The 26,581-nt window shown below is 36.7% G+C and overlaps 1 protein-coding gene across 14 annotated transcripts in view; it reads left to right on the top strand.

Annotated features, from left to right (window-relative positions):
* NCOA6 (nuclear receptor coactivator 6) overlaps positions 1-26,581 on the top strand; it is a 189,799-nt gene that overhangs the window by 99,173 nt on the left and 64,045 nt on the right. For 11 of the 14 annotated variants that reach the window (XM_037812091.1, XM_037812086.1, XM_037812083.1 and 8 more), the window contains 5 exons: positions 2,789-2,911; positions 17,732-17,860; positions 18,594-19,469; positions 21,512-21,658; positions 24,167-25,283. In XM_037812091.1, the coding sequence (XP_037668019.1) occupies positions 2,789-2,911; positions 17,732-17,860; positions 18,594-19,469; positions 21,512-21,658; positions 24,167-25,283 (2,392 nt within the window). The remainder of the gene's footprint in view (positions 1-2,788; positions 2,912-17,731; positions 17,861-18,593; positions 19,470-21,511; positions 21,659-24,166; positions 25,284-26,581) is intronic. The other 3 variants (XM_037812090.1, XM_037812088.1, XM_037812087.1) reach the window with 3 other exon arrangements.

Here is a 26,581-nt window from a genome sequence, read left to right as displayed (position 1 = left end):
TTTCAGCTCTATTTTAAGAAAATTAAGAGTGACAACTTGTGCTCAGGTACCTTCTTCAGTACCTTCCCAGCCTTGTATAGCTCTCATTTTGTGACAGGTTGCACTTCCTCCTGTGCCCACCTTAATGGCAGCCCCACTGGCTCAAAGTTCCACTGCGTCTGCATTGTCTCAGCACTTTAACCAGCCATTTCCACTTTATTCCTTCAGGATTTGTTGCCTCCACCAATTATTGTTTATGTTAGTGCTCTGGTTACAAAGCTGTGTAGGTTTTGAATCTGCCACAGTGCTGTTTTTCTCATAAAGCCTACTATTTTCAGTGTGGGATTTTACAGATTGTGAGGTTTTTCAGGAATGCATTTCTCATTTAGAAAAATACCTGTAATTATTTATGATAATATGAATATTCATCAAATAGTCCATAAATAGCTAGGGGTGCCTACCATGTGCCATCACTATTCTGTGTATAAAGAATATAATTGGAATTGTCATGTGATTTATCCTCTAATTAAGACACTTCAGAGAATGAAAGGGGTGCTGATAATAATTACATGGGGCAACATGTGTAAACCAGGCTGTCCTAGGAAAACTAGGGCAGACTGTACTTACCTGGTAGTGATGGGGGAGGTAGACAAAACAAGTAAATGAATAAGGAATTACAAAATGAGATGCACTGAATAAAATAACAACATGTTCTCATAAGGGTGACCTAACCTTGGATCAGACTTTTTGGGTATGTGTCACTTAAGCAAGCTTACATGAAATTTAAGAGGTTAGCTATGTGACGAGTGCAGGAGAACTGTTCTAGGGAGAGGAAGCAACATGTGCCAAGGCCTTGAGGCGAGAAGCAACTTTGTGTACCTAAGAAACTAAAAAATGTAACTGAGTCTGAATCCTTGTTAATGAGGGAGAAAATAACATGAGATAAGGTTGGCAAGGTAGGCAAGGGCTAAATCTGCCCTGTCCAGTATGATAGCCCTGAGCTGCATGTGGCTATGAGCACTGGAAATGAGGCAGCCCAAAATGATAAGCACTGTATGTGTAAAACATATACTTAGTATCCCCCCCCAAAGAATGTAAAATATCTGATTAATAATTTTATATTAATTGCATGTTGAAATAATACGTTGGTTGTATTGGATTAAATAAAATATACATATTGCAATTGATTTCACCTGCTTTATTTTTTTTTTTCACCTTCTTAATGTGGCTTCTAGAAAATTTAGTTATATTTGTGTTTTGTATTATATTTCTGTTGAATAGCATTGAACTAGATAGATCATTTGTGAAGATAGATAGATAGAAGCCTTATATGCCCTGTTAAGGAGTTTGGCTTTTATTTCTAAAACAGTGGGAAGCAATTTAACAGTTTTAAGCAGAGAAATGACATGATCTGATGATTGTTTCAAAAACAGTACTCTTTCTTCTTAGAATACCTTAGCAAGGTTCCTTCTCATCGGTGGAAACCCTCAAAACCTGTATTCTTTCTGTTTTTCTCCTGATTCTAATAAACAAGCGAGAGCATCATGTAGCCCCCAGTGATTTGTCCTTATGGTAAGATGTATGTTCCCTATAATCTGGTTAAAATATTTAACAGAAGGATTATCGAGATTAGTGACCAGACAGAGGAAACTGTTAACGACTTCATTAGCTTCTTGCTTTATCATCTGACTCTGTCAGCAAGACCCCATAGTAAGGAAGGACTCAGGTGAATGCAGTCTTTCAACTCCTAAGCCACAGGCAAGCTATACTTTCATCTGTCCACCAGGTGGTGGTGTCTCCCAAAGAAACAGAGGTCAAATTTTGTGTTAACGTGCAGGAAGCATTTTGAAACTTGTTCCAAAGACCTTTTTATCATTAGACCAAATAAGATTTAAATCACCTCAAAGTCTAGTATCTACTTTTTGGAACATTTCTAGTGACATTACCTACCAGGCTATTGTAAGGTTCCAATGAGATAAAATGTTGTAAACATTAGAAACTTTACACAATGTATTAGATTTCATAAGAAAATAACTGAAACTGTGAAACTGTAACCTATAATATTCTTTGGAATTTGCTAACTCCTTGTTAAATTGCACTTGGAAAATTATCACTTCTATGTACATGTGTTATTTTCTACAATAAAAAAAAAGATTAAAAAAAAAACTTTATATAAATGTTGGTTCTAGCAATCAGGTATCTCAAAGGTAGATTAGTAGCAACCTGTCTACCCTTTACTGCATGAATTTCTCTTCTGCAAATCTGTTTATGTTGAAATTACTAGAAGGAGGTAGTATTTTGAAACCTCTGCTTAGGGCTTCCCAATTTAAGCTTTTGCCTACAAGTATTACAGTTGTCCCCATACCATTATCTGTTTTTTTCTCCATCAAGCCTACTTATACTTCTCCCTTCTCTCAGAAAATTCTCAAGAGGATTTCTAGGATTTTGAAATTTTCTTGGACTATTTTTATCCTTCACAAGTACAAACACACAGAATTAGAGTTGAAAATAAATATTCAGAGTTCCAAGTTCTCTACTGATACTAAGACATCGTTAGATTTCCCTCTGCCATATTATAAGTTAGAATTCTTTATGGTGTTCTTCTTGCATGTCACGTAAGTAAACTTGCTTAGAGGGCATTTAAGAAAGACCCGTATAGTATTGAATCCTCCCTATTTGTGGTGGTAAATTTACTATAATTCTTCAAAAACATAGAAAATTAAGGCTCTTGTCTGTTTTTTGAACAAAATTTGCCTTGGTTTTTGTTATTGTGATGATTTCCTTTTTATAACTTGACTATTATTTTCAGGAGAAGGTGCTATCAACCTGGCTTTGGCTCAGAACCGAAGCCAAGATGTGAGAATGAATGGACCCATGGGAGCTGGAAGTTCAGTTAGGATGGAGGCAGGATTTCCCATGGCAGGTGGTCCAGGTGAGATTGCTCACTCAATTGTATGACATCTTGAAGTTTCCTTTTTTTGGCTTTATTTACTAATGTATGATTATTTGGGTCCTGGAAGATAGGCTGGAGCACATGAAACACCCACATCTCTATTTACTGGATCAGGAAAGCAAGAAATGAGTGAGTCACCTTCAGGGGGCTGGGGTCACTGAGCATGAAGCATGTAACTTTTATAGTCTTTTGAGCTCATGCTTAAAGCTATGTGAGCACTGAGCCGTGAAGTAAACATTTTATGTCAGTATCTAGGCTAAGTGTTGGAAATAAAAATGAATAAAACATTTTCTACTCTCAAGATGTTTACAGTATAGTGGAGAGTGTAGCTTTATAGCTCCCTACCACTTTCTCTGAGGCTGAGAATCTGTGAGCTGAGTGTTCTTGTGTGCTTATGTGGAATCTGCAGAAGTATTGGGGAGAATCTATATTTTTATGTATTTAGAATTTGAGTTATATTTAAAGTGTTTGCTTTCTTTTCTTATAATCCTGAAATTTCTTCTTCAGAGAATGAGCTCTATCTAGAATCACAAAATATTAGAATTGAGTTGGCTCTCCATTTAAAGCTAAGGAAGCTGTGGAGCCGACAGAAGGGAAGCAATTTGCCCAGGTCAAATAGTGAGCTAACATCACAGATCTCCTAACTCCTATTGCAGTACTTTTTTCATAACCGTAGATAGCTTTCAAACTTTTTCACCTGCAGGACCTTTTATTCGAATAAAGCAGAAAATAAGCACAGCTACTACCCTTCCCACCTACCATTGTAGCTTTTGAAGAAATGCAACAGAATGGAGGAGCTTGGTTTGTAAACCACTGTTTTGAACTGTAGCTGAAGACTTGACCATATAAAATTGGACAGAACTAAGTATGAATCCTGGCACTGTCAGTCAGTTGCTGGCTACCTCAGGCTAGTTATTGTACCTCCCTGAGCCACAGTTTCTTCATATATGCGAGGAGATAATGCCTACGGTCTTTTGAGATCATGCTTGAAGGTGGATGAGCTGTGAGATATGCAGCAAACATTTACTGAGTTCTGTTATGTCAGGACATATGCTATCGTGCTATTAGAGGGACCATATAATAGATGTAAAATACCCAAACTGGTGCCTTGTACAAACTAGGAATTCAACAGAAGGTAGTTTGTCACAGAATTCTGAGTACCTGATGTTAAGGAAGCTTGATGAGAGATTATAGGGGACACTATTGCCACTACTGGAAGAACCAGGTCCAGAAGCCTAGCCAAGTAAGAAATAGTAGAAGAAGGAATAGTCCTGGGATAAGAGTCAGGAAGTCTGACTCTCTGTCTCAACTCCTGGCTCTATAACTTATTAATTATAGGCCTTACTTGACTGTAAACATCTTTAATTATGTCCTGGAAACAGTGCTATAAATCTCTCCTAGCCTTAAAATGTTATGATTCTATGAAACTCTTTTCAACACACTAATTGCAAACTCTCCTAGACTCTTGTCTGGCAAATAGTAGGCATGTTTACTAAAACTCTCTGGGAGGAGAGTGTAAATTGTAATGATATAGTTCATTATCAACATAGGAAACTTAGAAACTTTAGGTTGAAGTTAGATTAGATTGCTATTTATTGAAGGACACTGACTGTGATAATATATACAGTATAAAATTCTAGGAGTAGTTTAGTAGTAATGATCTGTGGTCACAGTAACTTTGTTTTTTCTGACTTTATTATTTTTCTTTGTTAGAGAAGTTGTGGCTTTACAGAACAATCATGCATAAAATACAGGATTCCCATATACCACCCTATTATTAATATCTTGTATTGGTGTGGAACATTTGTTACAGTTGATGATAGCATTTTTATCATTGTGCTAATAACTTTGGTCCATGGTTTAACTTAGAGCTCACTGTTTGTGTAGTGTAGTTCCATGGATTATTTTTTTCTATTCTGTTAACATATATACAGTCTAACATATCTCTTTTTAATCACATTCAGATACATATTTCATTGCTGTTAATTACATTCATAATATGTGCTACCATCACCACCATCCATTACTTAAACATTTCCATCTTTCCAAATAGGAACCGTGTATATTTTAAGCCTTAATTTCCCCTTCCGTATCCTTACTCCATCCCCTGGTAACCTATAGTCTAGATTCTGACACTATGAGTTTGCTTACTCAAATTATGTCAAATCAGTGGGATCATACAATATTTGTCCTTTTGTGTCTGGCTTATTTCACACAGTAACATTTTAACCCCTAGGTAACTTTCTTTACTGCCAAGCATATTTTAGGAAGACTTTTCTCTTTTATCCATTGAGACTTAAAGGATGCAAACAAAATTTAATATTAGCTGAAACAGACAGAGAAGGTTTTTAGGAGAAGAGACTATACTCTCTAAAACAATTATAAATGACCTAGGAATTCTATATTTAGGTATCTTGGATTGCTAGTTATTCATAGTACTACTTTCTTCTATTAGCATTGGCAATAGAAAGTTGACTTGTAAGCAAAAAAAATTTTTTTTCGTTTAAAAATAAATCTTCAGTCTTTTTTTTTTTTCCCCATAAACTTATGGACTCCCAAGATTAGTGAAAATGTCATAACAGTCATTTAGACTAAAATTTCTCTACCTTGACACTGATGACATTTTGGGCCAATAATTCTTTGCTGTGGGGAGCTGTCCTGTGCATTGTGGGATGTTTACCACCATCCTGGGCTCTATCCACCAGATGCCAGTAGCACCAACACCCTTTCCCCCAGGTTTGCAAACCAAACGTCAGATATTGCCATATGTCCCCTGGGGAACAAAATCACCCCAAGTTGAGAACCACTGGTTTAGTCCAAATTCCCACCTAGTGCTGGAATGCATTTTATAGTGCTCCTACTGAGCATATAGTTAGCATGTACTTCCACATTTCTGGCGGTAGGAAGCTCATTGTGGACTAAAGAAATCTGTTTCTTCTTATGAGAATTTTCTTACTGTCTTTTTACCATCTTTGAAAAATGGGATGAGGTTCCTCAGAAACAAATCCATTTCAACATATAAGTATTTCCTCCCTGCCCTCTCGAACTAAAACATATCTAAAACTGCCTGATGAAATATTACTTTTAATGCATAGCTGGGTTTGTAAGAATGGAAGAGAAATCCCCACGGTAAAAAATAAGACAAGGAGGAAACTTTAGACGGAGCGGAAGGCAAATGAAATTCTGCAGAGGCCAAGGGATTTGAGTGTTAGTGGCCAAGAAGGGATAAAGATGAAGCAATGCCTTGAGTCCGCATGAAGAAAGAAGCTAGAATTTTCAGTGAAAGGTAGATTAGAAAAATATCACCCTCTGGGACAGAGAGACAAATGGAAAACTTGGCCTGGGCTCTGGTTATGAGGTGGGGAAAAAATGGTGGTTGTGGAACTGTCTTCTTTACCCTCATGCAAGTTGAGGATTTAATATACTATTGGAATGATCCTGGAATAGTCAAGATGAGTCATTAACAAAAGTGGTTCTAAGCTGGTAGTATTCTAGAACCTCTAGAGAAGTACATTCTTAACTATGCAGACTTTGCATAGCTTAGTCCTAAACTTTAGGATTAGTCTCCCTCCTTCAAGAATTTTAGATAATAGAATTATCAGGTAGACTATTAAAAAGGGGTCTTTAAAAGTATAAAATGATAAAAAGAGAGCAAGACACCATCAAAACATAAAGACAGAGGTTTGTGGAAAGATGGCAGGATATGAGGCTCCAGGAATCAGTCTCTCCACCAAAATAACTGTTGAACTGGCAAGAATGCTCTGAATCAATTGTTTGAAACTCTGGAGTCTAGTGAAACATTTGACAGCATGGACGTGAAAGGAAGAGCTAAATGAAGAGGCTGGTAAATTTCAGTAATTATCAGTGAATTTCATCTTCTGCATAGTGGCTGCTATGCCCCATCCTGCAAATGCGTGGCAGGAAACTGTGGGGGCTGCAGCCCACATTCTTTGCTAGGAGCCAGGGTGGGCAAAAAAGGACCTTGTCCTCCAAAAATGGGGAGGGGAGGAGTATGATCAACAAAATACCAAAAACCAAATCCAACAGTGTATTAAAAGGATTATACAGTATGAAGAAGTGAGATTTATTCCAGGAATATAAGGATGGTTCAACCTAAGAAAATCAATCAATATAATACACCACTTTAATAGAATGAAGGGGAAAAAAACACATGATCATATCCATTGATAAAGAAAAGGCATATGACAAAATTCAGCATCCTTACATGATAAAAACACTTAGAACTGGGAATAGAAGGGAGCTTTCTCAACATGATAAAATACATTTATGAAACACCCACAGCAAACATCTTATTCAATGTGAAACATTGAAAGCTTTCCCCGTAAGATGAGGAGCGAGACAAAGGATGTGTGTTGTCATCCCTGTTATTCAACAATGTTATGGAAGTTCTTTGCAGAATAATTAGTTAAGAAAAGAAATACCAGGCATCCAAATTGAAAAGGAAGAAGTAAAACTATCCCTATCTCTATGACATGATCCTGTATATAGAAAATCCCAGCATATACACAGAATGCTACTAGAACTAATAAATGAATTCAGCAAAGTTGCAGGGTACAAGATCAATTAAAAAAAATCAGCTGTGTTTCTGTATACCAGCAATGAACAATCCATAAAGGAAATTAATAACACAATTCCGTTTACAATAGCATCTAGTAGAATAAAATATATAGGAATAAATTTAATGAAGGAGGTGAAACTTGTACACTGAAAACTACAAGACATTGCTAAAAGCAGATTAAAGAAGACCCAGATAAATGGGAAAATATCACATGTTTATGCATTAGAAGACTTAATATTAAGAAGTCAATACTACCTAAAGTGATCTACAAAACAGTCCAGTCCCTAACAAGTAGACTTCTAAGTGAGTGTTTTAAAGAAAGTGAGATTTCAGCCCAGGAAAACATCTAACAGAATCCCAGTTGCCCTTTTTTTGTCTGCAGAAATGGAAAAGCCAGTCCTCAAATACATATGGAAGGGTAAGGGGCCCCAGATATCCAAAAAAGTCTTTAAAAAGAAGAATGAAGTTGAAGGATTCACATGTCCTGACTTAAAAACTTACTACATAGCTATAATAATTAAAACAGTGTGGTACTGGCTTAAGGACTGACTTATAAACAAATGTAATAGAAATGGTAGTACAGATGTAAACCCACACATCAACAGACAGTTGGTTTTTTTTTTTTATTATTGCAAATTTTATTTAGATATATTCACGTACCATAATATCCATCCAAAGTATATAATCAGTGTCTCACAGTATCATCACCTAATTGTGCAATCATCATCACAATGAATTTTAGAACATTTTCATTACTCTAAAAAGAAAAATAACAAATGGACATAAAAAGAAAACCCAAAACACCCAATACCCCTTATCCCCCCCATTATTGACCCCTAGTATTGATATGTTTGTTACTATTGATGAAAGAATATTACAATATTATTAACTATGGTCCATATTTGCAATAGGTACTCTTTTCCCATATACTCTTCTATTATTAACTCTATGTACCAGTGTCATACATTTGTAGTAGTTCATGAAAGAACTTATTTATATTTGCAGTTTTAAACATCATCCACCACAAGGTTCACTGTGTTATACAATCTCATATTTTAACCACTAGTTTTCTTTTTGATAACATATATGACTCTAAACAACCCCTGTCAATTATATTCACCTATAATTCAGCACTATTATAATCCCAGTAACAAGCTACTGTCAACTCTATCCATTACCAAATATTTAAGTTCATCCTCATTAAAAACTCTACATATTAGGCAACCGCTCCACATTCTCTAGCCTCATTCTGTCTCTTGGTAACCTGTATTCTATAAGTTTTATGATTATGAGTTTACATATTCTAATTCATATTAGTGAAATCATACATTATTTGCCCTTTTGCATGTCTGAATTAATTTCATTCAGCATTATGTCGTCAAGGTTCATCCATGTTGTGTGCTTCATGACTTCATTCCTTCTTACTGCCGAGTAATATTCTGTCATATGTATATACCACATTTTGTTTATCCATTCAATGGTTGATGGACACTGGGATTGTTTCCATCTTTTGGCAATTGTGAATAATGCTGCTTTGAACATCAGTGTGCAAATGTCTGTTCATGTCCCTGCTTTCAGATCTTCTGGGTATATAATGAGAGGCAGAATTGCCAGGTCATAGGGCAACTCAATATTCAGTGTTCTGAGGAACTGCCAAAACTGTCCTCCACAGCAGCTGTACCATTTTACATTCCCACCAGCAGTGAGTAAGTGTTCCTATTTTTCTACTTCCCCTCCAACACTTGTAGTTTCTTGATTAATAGTGGCCATTCTAATAGGCATGAGATGATATCTCATGATTTTGATTTGCTTTTCCCTAATAACTAGTGAAAATGAGCATCTTTTCATGTGCTTTTTAGCCATTTGTATATCCTCTTTGGAGAAATGTCTATTCATGTCTTTTGCCCATTTTATAATTGGATTGTTTGTCTTTTTATTGTTGAGTTGTAGGATTTCTTCATATATTCTGGATATCAAATCCTTACCAGATATGTGGTTACCAAATATTTTCTCCCTTTGAGTTAGCTGCTTTTTCACCCTTTTGACAAAGTCTCCTTTCAAACACCAAAGCATTCAATCTTGAGGAGGTCCCATTTCTCTATTTTTTTTCTTTTGTTGCTTGTGTTTTGGATATAAGGGCTAAGAAACTACCCCCATCACTAGGTCTTGAAGATGTTTCCATGTATTTTCTTCTAGCAGTTTCTTTACATATTAGGTAGTTTTATGGTACTGGCTCTTATATTTAGGTCTTTGATCCACTTTGCGTTAATTTTTGTATATGGTGTGAGGTAGAGATCCTTTTTTATTCCTTTGGATATAGTTATTCAGTTCTCCACCACTTGGTTTTTGACAAGGGTACCCATCCATTCACTGAGAAAAAATAGCCTCTTCAATAAATGTTGCTAGGACAAGCATAAATTCAAATGCAAAAAAAAAAAAAGAAAAAAGAATTTAGACCCTCCCTCCCTCACCGTGTACAAAAGTTCACTCAAAATTCATCAACAGCCTAAATATAATAGCTAATACTATAAAACTCATAAGAAAAAACATAAGGAATATCTTCACAATTTTGTATTAGGTAATGGATTCTTAGAGGTTACTTCAAAAGTACAACTAAAAAAAAACTGGACTTCATCAAAACTAAAAATTTTACTCTCAAAAGGATATTAGCAAGAAAGTGATAAGATTACCTACAGAATGGGAGAAAATATTTGGAAACCAGATACCTGATATGGCTTTAATAGCCAGAATATATAAAGAACACCTACCACTCAAATAACAAAAAGACAAATAACTCTATCTAAAAATGAGCAAAAGAATTGAATAGACAATTCTCCAAGATATGCAAATGGATAATAAGCACATGAAAAGGTGCTCAACATCATTAGCCATTAGGGAAATGTAGATCAAAACTAAGATAAGATATTAATACATATCCACTAGGATGGCTGCTATTAAAATAAAACCAAAAGTAAGTGTTAGTCCTAATGTAAACTATGGACTATAGTTAAAAGTAATATTTTAATATTCTTTCATCAGTTGTAACAAAGGTACCACACCAGTGCAAAGTGTCAACAATAGGGGTAGATACGGAATGTTGTATTTTTTACATGACTTTTATGTAAACCTAAAACTTCTCTAATTTACTCTTTTTGGAGTAATGAAAATGTTCTAAAACTGATCGTGGTGATGAATGCACAGCTCTGTGAATATACTAAAAGCCATTGATTGTACACTTTGGTTGGGTTGTATGTTATATAAATATATCTCAATAAAACTGATTTTAAAAAATGAAAAAAAAAAAAAAGTAAGTGTTAGTGTTAACAAGGATGCAGAGAAATTGGTACTCTTCTTCATTGTTGGTGGAAATATAAAACAGAGCAGCCAATGTGGAAAACAGTTTGTTGATTCCTCAGAAAGTTAGGCATAGAATTATCATATGGCCTGGAAAACCCACTTTTAAAAATATACCCCAAAGAATGAAAGCAGGGACTCAAACAGATATTTGTACACATTTATCATAGTATTATTCACAATAACAAAAAGGTGAAAGCATCTCAAGTGTCCGTCATGAGATGGACAGATAAACAAAGATGCAAGATGTGCATACAGTGAAATATTTTTCAGTCATAAAATGAAATGCAGTGCTGATACTTGCTACAACATAGATGAACCTTGAAGCCATCATATTGAGTGAAATAAACCAGCCAAAAAAAGGACAATTATTGAATTTCTCTTATATGTATTTCTCTTATATGAAATATTTAGAATAATAGTTTACCAGGGTTGGAGAGGGGTGAATTCTCAGTTATTGCTTACTAGGTATGACTTTCTGTTTGGGATGATGAAAATGTGCTGGAAATAGAGAATAGGGAAAGTTATGTAACATTTGCAGTATACTCAATGTCACAGAATTGTACACTTAAAAATGGCTAAAATAGAGGGAAAAAAAGAAGCTTGTGTTCACTGGTTTCTTAGCATAAACAATAAAAGCAAAAGATAAAATATATGAATTTCAGTTCATCAAAATGGAAAACTTATGCTTATTAAGACACTATCAAAGTACCCCAATTAAATGTGGGCAAGCAACTTAAATAGATATTTCTCTAAAGAAGATATACAAATGGTCAATAAGCACAAGGAAAGATGCTCTACATTATTGGTCATCAGGGAAAAGCAAATCAAAACTAAAATGAGATATCACTTCACATCCATTAGGGTGGCTATTATTTTTTCAAGCAAAAACAAAAACAAAGCTCAGAAAATACAGACTTCAGGTTGACAAAGAAGGAGACTTGGGGTCAACAAAAATGGTGACATACATGCTGCAGCATGCTCTTCCCCCACAGAATCTTTAACAACTATCAAAAACTGTCAGAGCCATCTTCCTCAAAATTCAGTAATAAAGTTGAAGTTTCCAGGAACTGAGCAAGTGCTGAATTAAGAAAATGCAGTTTGTGAACTTAATTAACAGCACTGAATTATCTATTTGAATGTAGTTAAAAAGGGAAAATTTTAGGTTGTAATTATGTTTCTAGGATAATTTTTTTTTTAATTCATGAAACTACACACCACAGATAGTGAATCCTAATGTAAGCCATAGACTATAGTTAATAGTAGAGTTATGAAAATGTGCTTTCATAGTTGTAATAAATGTACCACACCAATGCAAGTTGTTAATAATAGGGTGGTATATGGGAATCTTGTGTTTTATACATGATTGTTGTACAAACCCACAACTTCACTATTTAAGAAAAAAAAAAGTCAAAGAAAATACAGCTTTAAAAATAGTAGGGTAAGCTTGTGGCACCCTTGCTGGTTCCTCTCGCACTCCCTCTGCAGCACAATGTGGAGCCAGCCTGTGCTACCATTAGGGCTCCCTGGCTCTATTCTGGAGGGAGCAGAGTAACCCTTATGTGCATACTGTAGTTGCTTGTATGTCCCTGCCAGTCTATCATGTGGCAGCCTGAAAGAATGAAACAGGAAAATTGTCCTTGGATTGCCCTCCAACAACTTGACCTGCAGGCAGAAGCAGCTTGCGGACAGCTAAAGCAGTGTACAAAACGATCAAGTCAAAGCAGCTTAGGGCAAAGGATTACCAATTTATAGAGCATCCTCGGGGGGTGGGGGTGGAGGATTAATCTATTTCATAGGAGTGGAGGGGACATTCAGATTCCTGTAAACCTGGAGAAACCTAAAGCTACAATCGAACACAGGTTCAGAAAAGACAGAGAGGACTCTGCACGTCACTTTTGTCTTGGGCCAATCTTGATAAGATGACTAAATTCTAAAGGAGAGCACCAGCCACTGTAGACCCAGTGTGCAAAGACTATGATAGATGTTGTTTTTTTTTTTTTTTGCTGTAGTTTGTTTCTTTAGTTCCTGGCACTAAACTGTCATATCACTAGTTGAATACAGCCTCAAGGAATATACAACTCAGGGACTGAATCCAAAAGTTAAAACATTAAAATATTAAAATATGCACTATGCATCAAAAAAAAAAAATGCAAGAGTACCAGTAAAAAGTAAATGACAGTCTTATTGGGGATTAACAGCCCCAATCATCAGCTGATGATTATTTCTTGTCTAACTTATTTGAAATTTGGTTTGTATAGATTCAAACTCTTTGGTAAAGTAACATGTTAAGGATGACTAAAATAATTCCAAAGGAGCAATGCTAGAGTAGTTTTAGAGAATTGAATTCATGTTACATAAACCTTACAGTAAAATGGAAATTTCATGTAGCTGCAAAAGGTTTGAGTTTGAAAAACTAACTTAATTTCTTTGACATTAAATGCAAACATTGATAATAAAATAAGATGTTAATACTCTCCTATTTAAAAAAACAAAAGTAAACGACAGCCTATACAAAGGAACAAGATGAAAATTCAGAAGCTATGAATGTGGAAAACCCTATTTTGGATATATCACTAAAAGACTTTAAAAAAATCATCCTCAATATGTTCAAAGAGATTAAGGAAAACATGGAAAACAAATAAAGGATATCAGGAAAACAATGAATGAAAATATAAGAACCTCAATAAATAGAAATTTTATAAAGGAACCAACCAGAAATACTGGAATTGAAGACAACAATAACTGAAATGAATATTTCCCTAGAGGGTTTCAACAGCAGATTGGAGTGGGCAGAAGAAAGACTCAGTGAACCCGAAGACAAGACAAGTTAAATGATTTGGGCTGAAGAGCAGAAAGAAAAGAATGAAGAAACATGAACAAAGTCTGAGAGACCTGTGGGACACCAGAAAGCATATCAATATATACATTATGGGAGTCCCAAAAGGATAAGAAAGAAAGGGGAAGAAGGAATACCCAAAGAAATAATGGCAGAAAACTTCCCAAATTTAACAAAAGATAAAATACACACAATCAAGAAGTCCTGTGAACCCCAAACAGGATAAACTTAAAAAAAAGCCACACACAGACACATAGTAGTCAATTGTCCAATGCCAAGGACAGGGAAAGAGTTCTGAAAATCTCAAGAGAACAGCAACATATTATTTACAAGGGAGTCCCATTAAGATTAAGTGCCAAACTCTCATTAGAAACCATGGATGCAAGAAGACAGTGGATAAAATATTTAAAGTGCTGAAAGAGTTTATCACCAGTATTCCTGCTGAAGGAGGTATAGTAGTGAAGCTAGCTGTAGGAGTTTATCACCACTGTACCTGCCCTACAAGCAATGCTTGTAGGAGTTCTTCAGACTGAAAGGAAAGTACATAGACAATAGTTTGAACAAACATGAAGAAATAAAGATATTTGGTAAGGGTAACCATATGGATAATTTTAAATGCCTGTTCTATTGTCTTGTATTTTTTGGTATATAACTACAGGTTTTACTTCTTATAGGTTCTAAAATGAAATTTTATAAAAAGTAATGATAAATGTATGGTTTTGGACATACAGTGTACTAAGTTATAATTCATAAAAACCAACATAAAAAATAGGTGGACAGAAGGATATAGAACAGTGTGTATGCTTTTGAAGTTAAATTGGTATCAAATTGTTAGAGATTTAGGATATTAAATTTAAGCCTGGTGGTAACCACAAAGAAAATAACTGAAAAATATGTACAGAAGGAACTGAAAAGGACTCAAAATGGTACAGTACAAAAAAGCAAATAAATATGAAAGTAAGCAATAACAGAAGAATTGAGAGGCAAAAAAAGACCGAATAGCAAAATGGCAGAAGAAAATCCTGTATTATCAATCATTACTTTAAGTGTAAGTGGATTAAACACTCCAGTCAAAAGTCAGAGTTTGACAGAATGGATAAAAAAGCATGACCCAACTATGCTGTTAACAAGAGACCCACCTTAAATTAAAAGACACAAGTAGGTTGAAAGTAAAAGGATGGAAAAATATGCCATGCAAATGGCCACCAAATTAAACTGGGAGAGCTATACTAATATTAGATAAAATATACTTTAAGTCAAAAGCTGTTACAAGAAACAAAGTTGGTCACTATATAATGATAAAGGGCCAAAAAAGTCCCAAATATATGAAGCAGATATTGCCAAATTTGACAGATTTGAATGGAAAAATAGTTCTACACTAAAGAGACTTCAATACAGGACTTTCAGTAATGAATAGAACTTCTAGACAGAAGTTCAATAAGGAAATAGAAAACTTAAATGATACTATAGGCCAACTAGATCCAGCAGACATATGTTGAACATTTCACCCAACCACGGCAGGTTACACGTTCTACTCTAGGGTCCATGGGTCATTCTTCAGGATAGACCATATGTTCTGTCACAAAACAAGTCTGAATAAATTTTAAAAGATTGAAATCATACAATGTATCTTGTCTAAGCAAAATGGAATGAAGCTGGAAATCAAAAATAGAGGCAGAGCTGGAATATATACAAATATGTGGATATTAAAGAATGCAGTCTTAAACAGCCATTGGGTAAAAGAAGAAATCACAAGGGAAATCAAGAAACATTTTGAGGTGAATGAAGAGAAAAACACAGTGTACCAAAATCTGTGATGCAGCAAAGGCAGTGCTGGGAGAGAAATTTATAGCTCTCAATGCTTACATTAAAACAGAAGGAAGATGTCAAATCTGAAACCAAACCTCACACCTGGAGGAAATAGAAAAAGGAGAGCAAACTAAACCCAAAAAGAGAAGAAGGCAGGAAATAACAAAAGATAAAAGTGGAGATAAATGAAATAGAGAAGAAAAAAAGCAGAGAGAGAAATCGGTGACACCAGAAGCTGGTTTTTGAAAAGATCAAATCGACAAACCTTTAGTTAAACTGACAAAGAGGAAAAAGGGAAAAGATGCAAATCACTAGAATCAGCAATGAAAAGGAGGTCATCACTAGGTCCATGGGGTCATCACTACTGGCCCCATGGAAATAAGTAAAAAGGATTATGAGGATTTATAAACAACTGTGTGCCAACAAATTAGAAAACCTAGATGAAATGGACAAATTCTTAGAAACACCCAAACTACTTACCCTAACTCAAGTAAAAATAGGAGATCCCAACAGGCCAATAACAAGTAAAGAGATTGAATCAGGAATCAAAAAGCTCCCAACCACAAAAAAGAACAGGAACAGGCTTCATTGCTGAATTTTACCAAACATTTCAAGAATTACTAGTGCCAATCCTGCTCAAACTCTTCAAAAAAGTTGAAAAGGAGGGAACACTTCCTAACTCATCATTATCCTGCTAACAAAGCCAGATAAAGACACCACAAGAAAATGAAATTACAGATCAAATGTCCCTCATGAATATGGATGCAAAAATCCTTGACAAAATACTAGCAAACTGAATCCAATAGCACATTGTAAGTTATAGACCATGGTCAACTGGGATTTATCCCAAGTTTGGTAAGAGTGGTTCAACATAAGAAAGTCAATTAATGTAATAAACCACGTAAATGAAACGAAGGAAAAAGCCACGTGATCATTTCAGTTGACACAGAAAAGGCATGTGACAAATTACAGCTGCTCTTTGTGATAAAAACACTCAGAAAACTAGGTATATCAGGAAACATGCTTAACATGATAAAGAACATACATGATAAAACCACAGCTAATATCATACTAAACTGGTGAAAGATATAAAAGTTTCCCCCTAAGAACAGGGACAAGACAAGGATGCCCACTATAATCCACTTAATTGTACACTTTAAGTGGGTGAATATATGGTATATGGATTATATCTCAATAAATGTTACTAAATTTTTCAAAAAAACAAAGGGAGATTTTAGGAAAAAACAAGTTAATAGAAATTTAAAAATCATTGAAATTAAATTAGAGTTAGATTGGAAAGTGAATTTAAAGAAATTACCCAGAGTGCAGGAGAGAGAAAGAAATATGAAAGAGCTCAAGAAGTGTGAAGGATACAATAAGAAGGCTTGACATCCATCTGAAATGAGTTCTAGAAGAAGAGGATAAAGAAATTGGGGAGGGACAATAATCAGAGAAAAAGTGAAATTTTTTCAGAACTGGTGAAAGACATGAGTTCTCAGATTCAGAAACCAATCCTGAGCACTATAAAAATAAATTCACATCTGAAAACAATATTGTAAAACTTTACAGCATGAGACACAGAGTGGGAGTATAAATTGGTAAAACCACTATTGAGAGCAATTTTGCAATATCTAGTAAAATTAAAGATGCTTATGCTTTAAAACCTAGCAATTCTAAGTATATAGTCTGAAGATACACTCATATATATCCACAAGAATACCTGACATCTACACAGCATTGCAAAATTGTAAGAGTAAAAATTTAGGGGAATAAACATTATTCATTAGCAGGAGAATGGACATATGGTTCCTTAAAATGGAGCACTATTATATTAGTCAAAATGGATAAACTGGAATCTCAAAAACATCGAATTTGAAGAAGAATCCATATACATGATGCTACTTATACAAAGCTTAAAAGCATACAAAAAATAGTATGCACTTTTTATGCATTTTACATATATTTGTAACATGCATAGAAATGTAGGCCCCAATTATTAGATTAGAGGAAGGGTGTGTGGAGAGGGATTGGGAAGGAATAGAGGGGTTCTGCTGTATCTATGTATGTATCTGAAGAAGAGAAGAGCAAAATGTTTTAGATTTAAATAAGCTGGAAGATGGATATAGAAAATTTCCATATTTTCTCATATTCTTGAAATATTTTGTTAAAAAACAAAAATTGTGCAAAGTACTCTATTTTAGGGATTTTTTTCTTCTAGGATTAATAAGGATGACCAGCCCTGCCACTGTTATGATACCCCAGGGTGGAAACATGCCATCTTCCATGCTAGCACCAGGGCCCAGTCCAGAGCTGCAGCCCAGGACGACTCGCCCTGCTTCTCAGTCAGGTAAAAAAGGACTTCCAGTTTTGAGGATTGGAGAGACTGAACTCCTAGCATAGAGCATTACAAAATTCAGCTGTCTCTGATGCCAAATTCTTACCTGCCCAACTCAAATACCACCTTCTTTACAAAATCTGGCTTGATTTCTTCAAGCTAAATTAAGTCATTTTCTTCTTAGAATTTCCGTTATTCTTTCTTAGTTCTACTCCAACATTTGTAAAAATGTGTGCCTTAACATACTTAGTCCTGCAAGATACTCCACAATAGAGAATTTTGTAGTCATGTAAATTTGGGAAATGCAGCATAGTTTACCCTCCCTCCCCCAAATTCAAGATTAACATATTGTAGGCATCAAAAGTCCTACAGTGAAGAAAGCTTTATAAGGTTGGTAGGTCCAGTGTTTTCCCAAACCTAAAATTGACTATGTTTTGTTTTGTTTGTTTTATTTTGTTTCTTATATCATTAATTAACTTGGTTCCCAGAATATGCTTTGGAAAATACCATTCTCCATATTTTATGTTTGGCTCTTACATCAGCTATTTAGCCATAAGCTCTTTTTAGGCAGAATTCATCTTTCTATCATGTTGGCACATTGCTTTACACAAAGAAGGTGCTCATGAACGTTTTGTTGAATGGTATGAGCAGATTTTACTCTCTATCTGCACAATTGCCACGACCACTGCTCTAGGATATAGATTGTTATAGGTTAATTATTGCTTTGTTGTCTGTCTTTAAACAGATGCAATGGATCCACTTCTCTCTGGGCTTCACATACAGCAGCAAAGTCATCCCTCGGGATCTTTACCTACTCCACACCACCCAATGCAGCCTGTCCCTGTGAACAGACAAATGAACCCAGCTAATTTTCCCCAGTTGCAACAGCAGCAGCAGCAACACCAACAACCGCAGCAGCAACACCAACAACCACAGCAGCAGCAACAGTTACAGGCCAGACCCCCACAGCAGCATCAGCAGCAACAGCCACAGGGAATTCGACCCCAGTTTACTGCCCCAACTCAGGTGCCTGTTCCTCCAGGCTGGAACCAGCTGCCTTCTGGAGCCCTTCAGCCTCCTCCAGCCCAGGGTACTTTGGGCACAATGACTGCAAACCAAGGATGGAAGAAGGCTCCCCTGCCTGGCCCAATGCAACAGCAACTCCAGGCAAGACCATCCTTAGCCACGGTACAGACACCTTCTCACCCTCCCCCTCCATATCCCTTTGGCAGCCAGCAAGCTTCACAAGCCCATACAAACTTTCCTCAGATGAGCAACCCAGGCCAGTTCACAGCTCCTCAGATGAAGAGCTTGCAGGGAGGGCCCTCCAGAGTCCCGACCCCCCTGCAGCAGCCCCACCTCACCAACAAGTCTCCTGCCTCCTCACCCTCCTCCTTCCAGCAGGGATCCCCTGCATCGTCCCCAACGATTAATCAAACTCAGCAGCAGATGGGACCAAGGCCACCTCAAAATAACCCACTTCCCCAGGGATTTCAGCAGCCCATCAGCTCTCCAGGTCGGAATCCTATGGTTCAACAGGGAAACGTGCCACCTAACTTCATTGTCATGCAGCAGCAACCACCAAACCAGGGGCCACAGAGTTTACATCCAGGCCTGGGAGGTGAGGAACACTGAAGCTATTTGTATTGGTAAATTTGCAGGAGACAGATATTAGTAGAACTTCAATTTTTAGAGTCTAATGGAGGGAGTAAAATAAGGGTGTAATTGTTTTTGTGGCTATGATGGTGACATTTTATAACTTAGATCACTTGATACATTAGGTAGCAGCTTACTGGTAAAATTTAAGCTAGTCCTCTGGATAAAAGTACAGGTAAAATTCCGTATAGAGAGGGTTCATTTTGTTCTCCAAATTATTTTTGTTTGATCTTGTACTAATAAAATGTCCAGAAGAAACATGCATTTTATTAGCAACTTAAACTACTCAGCTATTGAAAAGATTAAGATTATTCAGTAGAACAAAAATGAGAAGATAAGTATAGGGTCTTTTTGGGAAAAAGGTCCTTCTAGTTATCAATTTTGATAATCCTTGTTAGTAAAAGAGTAAGCATGGTATTTGTTAAATTTGATTGAAGTACTAAAGGGGAATAAGTTCAGAAATTATTGACTTTTATAGTTTTTTAATGCCAATGCCTGCTCCTTAGAGAGAGATTCCACCAGTTATACCTAAAGGAGATTTATTTATTTATTTTGTAAGGTGCCTCTTGTATGAAGAAAAAGCAATGGAGCTTAATGTGTGAGAGGTAAAACGATTACAGTAGAACTTATCCATCTCCATGTTTGTTATTTATTCTTATTAATCATTGATAATGGTACACATGAGTGTGATTGGAGCTTTTCAGTAAGGTATTGAGAGTGTCAGTAATACTGTCATCTGATAAACATACCCCTCACCAAAAGACACCCATTACCTACCCAGAAAAACCCTTGCACCTCTAGCACAACATAGCAAAGGCATGTTCCCGTCGTTTCTGGTAAAATTAAGTTGCTCATCAGTCTTTTCACTCTCTTATAATTAATTTAGCTGACATGCAGGCTCTAACATTTGAATCCTAAGACATTTTTAGAAAAAAGTAAGTGTGTTTCAGCTCCAAACTTCACTGTCTGGGCATCTATTCCTAGATCAGTGGAAGCTGGGTAGTCCCTCTTGCAAATGTGATTACTGACTTAATTACAATGGAAGCATGCAAATGGGGACTTGTCACTGCTGAAAAAAGGACAAATGCATATTTGTCTACAAAAAGTGTTTTTTAGGGCATTATAAATTTGGCCCTTAAAAGAATAATAAATAGAATAATACAAGAAAATTTTAAATGAGCTTTAGGACTTGATGCTTTCATAGAGCAGATAGTGTGCTTACCTAGGTGATCTAGTCACATCAAGGCCTGTGAAACAATGAGTGGGTTCTGAGGTTCTCCTTATTAAGTATTTGTTTTCTGAAATTCGGCCTTCCTATACAAGAGAAGTAATACTATAGTAAGTTTCCATTAGAGCATGGTTTTTGGTACCATAGCTGTCAGAATTGCAGAAAATCTTGAGGGAAGGGCATAATGATAAATTTACTACAGCCCCACTTTGAAGCCCCAATGAACTGTTTCTAATCTGTCTTTCCAAAGAGACAAGCATAAATAATATTGGGAGGAAATTTTTTGCAGAGGAGATTGTCATTCATTTCTCTAAAAGTAAACAAACCACCTATCCTTCATTTCAGGACCCAGCTCTTTGTTATATAGTATGTATATCAGTTTGTTTGAGTATGAGAGCATTTAGTTTATTCCCCTGGTACCTGTGTTAAAGTGTGTAAAGTTTGGGGATCTCTTGTATTACAGAGAAAAGTGAGCCTTCAAACCTTGCTATGGTGTGGCCTCAGATCACAATTAGGGAGCAGATTGCCATCTTTTCCTTGGCATGTTCTGAGTGTAAATTTTTTAGTATTTCTTTTTTATTTTGACTCTGCTCATGTAGAAGATTGTGTTGATTTTTTTAACCATCTTTCCCAACCTTGTTATTAAAGATCCTACCTGTGTGATAGAGAGAGCTAAGCCAGTGGAGACTTCATGCAGCTCATCCTTCCTTATTCATTCCACAGCTAAGCAAGAGTATAAATTTACTAGGTAACTGCCTTACTCATTGTTTTCTATTAAGGAATGCCTAAACGCCTCCCACCTGGCTTCTCAGCAGGACAGGCCAATCCGAACTTTATGCAAGGTCAGGTGCCTTCGACTACAGCAGCCACCCCTGGGAATTCAGGAGCCCCTCAGCTGCAAGCAAATCAAAATGTCCAGCATGCAGGTTTGTATTCTGCCATTTATTCAGCCAACATTTATTGAGCATCGTGTGGTAGATACCCTGATAGGCAACAGGGATAAGTAAGTCCTGGTCCCTCTCCCTAATTTCAAACCTGTAAATAATTATTCTTTCAGGTCAATGATATATCCATTGTAGGTAAAATGTCTCAGGAACCTGGAAACATCTATGGAAAGGAGGTGAAATTTGAGTTAGTGCAGGGGGTCGGCAAATTTTTTTTGTAAAGGCCAGATAGTATATACTTTACATTTTGCAGGTTTTATTGTCTCTGTTTCAAAACTCACTCTGCAGTTGTAGTGTGAAAGCAGTCACAGACAGTATGTAAATGAGTGAGCAGTTCCAAACTCCGTTTATTTACAAACAGGCGATGGGCTGGATTTGGCCCATGGGCCCTAATGTTGCAACCCCTGAGTTAGGGCTTGCTCAGACAGTAAAAGGACAGTAGGCATTTCTGGTAAAAGAAGCCGTAGGTACAAAGGCATGGAGGCACGTGGGATGTTTGAATTGCAACTTTTAAAATCTCTATATAGTACATATTAGCTTTCTAATGCTGGACATCTGAATCCTTATTTACAGTGTGATATTAGAAAGGTCAAACTTGAATCAGTACAGATTTAATGTCAACAGTGTTCTGTATATAAGAAGAAATTTTAGAGGAGAGTGAGGTTAGGATGAAGCAGAATGGCTAAAAAGTATTTGTAATGCAGTGTTCTCTAAGCCCAGCCCTCATGTTTCCAGTTGCTAAGTTATCACATGATGATCCTCTTACCCTTTCATATTAAAGCAATTTGGACTTAAGTAGCCCAAACATTTTCTGAACTCCCATTCTCACTTGGAGTTAATTGAGTTGTGTGGTTCTGACTTTAACTGTGTATCACTAAGGAATGAGAGAAGTCCTGACATAATAAGAAAAGTTCAAACTACCTGTTGAAGGGTGAGAGAACAGTAGGGCTGTTTGACTTTCCCTATCTGCTAATGCAGAAAACCTCATTCCTAAGTTATGTTATATGAATTCGTGTTTTTTATAGGGAGTTTTAAAACAGTGAAAAAATCATAATTCATCTACCCTAGCAGAGCTATTTTGTATTTTTATATGGTACCTTCCTCATGAACGTATTGTTTTATTATATCCCCATTTATCCTATCTAAAATAGCCCCACTCTTGCCATTTTCTGTCTTCTTACTGTACTTTGTCTTCTTAGTTTTTACCAGTTCCTGAAAAGATACTTATCTATTTGTTTATTGTCTTTCTTGCCATCTAGATTGAAAGCTCCAAGGGGAGCCATGGTATGATCTATCTTGTTTATTGCTATTACCTCAGTACCAGAAGTGCCTTGTAAATATTGGGTACTCAAAAAATAATTATTAATTGAATGAATATACACTGAGATGAATAATTTTAAACAGTAGCCATGGCGTTCAAGTTTAAGAATTTATAAGGCTAGTAGAGAAAATCTTCCTTGGGGTTCAGGAAGAGTCTATACACGATAAACAAGGGACAGTTCACCTGCTTCACTGGCTGGAGCATCGACTGGCCTCATAACTTCATTGTGGATGCCACTTTCTAATCCCCCATTTAAAAGTGAAGAATAAAATGGAGATCAAATAAGCTAGATGATTATTGAATAAAAAGGGAGAGAGGGTGTAAGTAGCTATAGGAAAATCCCAAAGACTCAACTAAAAGTAAACACTGCAGCAAGCCAGGCAGTGTCCTTTGTCTAAATTAGAACTAAGTCAGAAAAATAGAACATGTCCCATTTGATCCCACCAGGAATTGCCACGGAGGAGGGTCACTGAAGTTTTAACATCTGTTGTTGACTGTCCTCTGTCTGCAAGCTTCTGTCAGTCAATTCCCACTAGAGGCTCAGCTTCCAGATCAGGATTAAATAATTTTTACCACATCCATAAGTGGTGACCTGTCCTTAGGAAGTATTAGGTGTTCCTTTCTTTAAGGTGCAGCATCCAGATATTACACACATAGCCTTTGAAAGTTACTAGTTTTCCAAGAAGCATTTTTAAATGTCTTCTCACAATTGTCAAGGTTTTCCTGAGAGGACATATCACATACTTTGTTTCCCTGACTCATCTAAAGCAGAGCTTAGTTCAGTAGCCTACAGTACTTTTAATTAATTTTCTTCATCATAAGATAGCCACAAGTCATTTTTAAACAATGAAATGCATCTTTCTCTTTTTTTAACCTGAAAGAAAGTTAACTTTATTGATCTGTGAAATATTATCTTTGTTACCAAATAGTAAAGGAACTGTTTACTCTTCTCTATTGCATAGTCATTAAGACTGTAAATGATTATGCAACAGTTACATCTCCATAGTTCAGAGTTCAAAACCCATAGAAAGCATGTCAAGCACAGCACATCTGTTTATGTTGGTCAGTACAGATATGAATGGTGGCTTTCTTTTTAATTAAGGTAATTTGGGTATTTAATGCCAATAAGATAATAGCATTTTTCTGAAACTGTACTTTTTTTTTTGAAGGTGGTCAAGGAGCTGGTCCTCCTCAAAACCAGATGCCGGTGTCCCATGGGCCACCAAATATGATGCAGCCCAGCCTTATGGGAATTCATGGCAACATGAACAATCAGCAGGCTGGTAGTTCTGGGGTTCCTCAGGTGAACCTGGGCAACATACAAAGCCAGCCCCAGCAGGGCCCACCATCTCAGCTGATGGGCATGCACCAGCAGATCGTGCCCTCCCAGGGCCAGATGGTCCAGCAACAAGGAACCTTGAACCCTCAGAACCCCATGATCCTCTCTAGGGCCCAGCTTATGCCCCAGGGCCAGATGATGGTGAACCCTCAGAACCAAAATCTTGGGCCCTCACCCCAAAGGATGACCCCACCCAAGCAGATGCTTCCCCAGCAGGGCCCACAAATAATGGCATCACATAACCAGATGATGGGGCCTCAGGGGCAGGTTTTGCTCCAACAAAACCCAATGATAGAGCAGATCATGACCAATCAGATGCAGGGGAATAAGCAGCAGTTTAATGCTCAGAACCAATCCAGTGTCATGCCGGGACCAGCACAGATAATGAGGGGACCAACTCCTAACATGCAAGGAAACATGGTGCAATTTACGGGACAGATGTCAGGACAGATGCTGCCCCAGCAAGGGCCTTTGAACAACAGTCCATCTCAGGTTATGGGGATTCAGGGGCAGGTCCTGCGGCCCCCAGGGCCCAGCCCACACGTGGCCCAGCAGCATGGTGATCCTGCTACCACAGCAAATAATGACGTCAGCCTGTCTCAGATGATGCCTGACGTTAGCATGCAACAAACCAACATGGTTCCCCCCCACGTGCAGGCCATGCAGGGAAGCAGTGCTTCAGGAAACCACTTCTCAGGCCATGGGATATCTTTCAATGCACCTTTCAGTGGAGCACCCAATGGAAATCAGATGTCCTGTGGTCAGAATCCAGGCTTCCCAGTCAATAAGGATGTCACGCTAACAAGTCCATTGTTGGTCAACTTATTGCAGAGTGACATCTCTGCAGGCCATTTTGGGGTAAACAATAAGCAGAATAATACCAGCGCAAATAAACCGAAGAAGAAGAAACCCCCTCGGAAGAAGAAAAATAGTCAGCAAGATCTAAAGTAGGTTGTGATAGTTTTGCATCAAATCTTATTCATTTGTTTCTGTGTGGACACCTTTTTTTGATGGAAAATTTTAAGCATATATAAAATTAGAATAGTATAATGAAATCCCCCTGCTTCAACAATTATTAACTCATTGCCTATCTTGCCTTCATCTTTGTTCTCCTCCACTGCCCTATTGATTATTTTAAAGTAAATTCACATTGTAAATATTTCAGTTTGTACTTGTAAACGATAAGAACTGTTTTTATATGGCCACATAATACCATTAGCGCACCTTTAAAAAGACTAATACTTCTTTAATATTCTTGTATCTGGACAGTGTTCAAATTTCCAAGATTGTCTCAAACTATTGTATTTTACAGTTTGCTTGTTCAAATAAGGATCCAAACAAGGTTCATGTTGTGGTTGGCTGACTTGTGTCTTAAATTTGTAGTCTCAAGGGTTATAGCACTCAGCTAGAAAAGTACCTAGTGCTACCACACTGCAACTCCACAAGGCACTTAGTTTCAGGCAAGTAATAGCTGTTGAGGAACCAAAGAGGAGCAGTGTGTTTGGGAAATGAAAACTGCTTAAGGAAACTTCCTGCTATTCTCTCAAATAGAAATGGTTTTTGCACAGGTGCCTTTCTTTTTAAGGCACTTTAACATCTCTGGACGCTTAAAAACCCACAGTAAGAATATTGGGCCTTTTAAATCAGTTATCCTTTCTGTAAAGGTTCTCCAGGTAAGTTCTTTTACAAGATCACAGTAGGAAGAGCAATTAACTAATTTATATTTCATTTCCTAAAGCTAAGTGTTAAGTCATTTTGGGCTCTGATAAAGTGTTTCCAGAAGGAATATTTATTGAGCTGGATTTTCTACCTTTAATCATAAAACTGAAATTCAGAAACATTTATTAACAGGGAATAGTAGCTAATGAATGTAAACAAGTTAGTTGAAATAAACTACTAGAGCTACAGAAAAAGAATAGAGGTGCTTTATTTAAACTAGCTTAAATGTGCAAAATAAAACCAACTATCTTTCTCTAGCCTTCCCATAACATTTCTTTGGTTGTACTCTAATATTATATCATACTCATTTGCTGCTTCTTTCATCTTATGCTTTAAAAGCCAGTCATTGTATATTAATTACCTATATTTTCCTGAATTCAGACTTAAGCCCTTTAATTATCTAACTTTTCTGGATGGCTCTTTCTCAGTTGAATCCTTTACTGCTGTCAACCTGTGGAAATAACATTTTTGTGGGGACAATACTGTTATTCTTCCAAGTAGTCTGGGAGTAAAAGTGTAAGGCTAT

The sequence above is a fragment of the Choloepus didactylus genome, chromosome 19 (genome assembly GCF_015220235.1).
Source record: "Choloepus didactylus isolate mChoDid1 chromosome 19, mChoDid1.pri, whole genome shotgun sequence".
In the NCBI taxonomy this organism is placed as follows: domain Eukaryota; kingdom Metazoa; phylum Chordata; class Mammalia; order Pilosa; family Megalonychidae; genus Choloepus; species Choloepus didactylus.
This window is presented reverse-complemented; position numbering and strand designations above follow the sequence as displayed.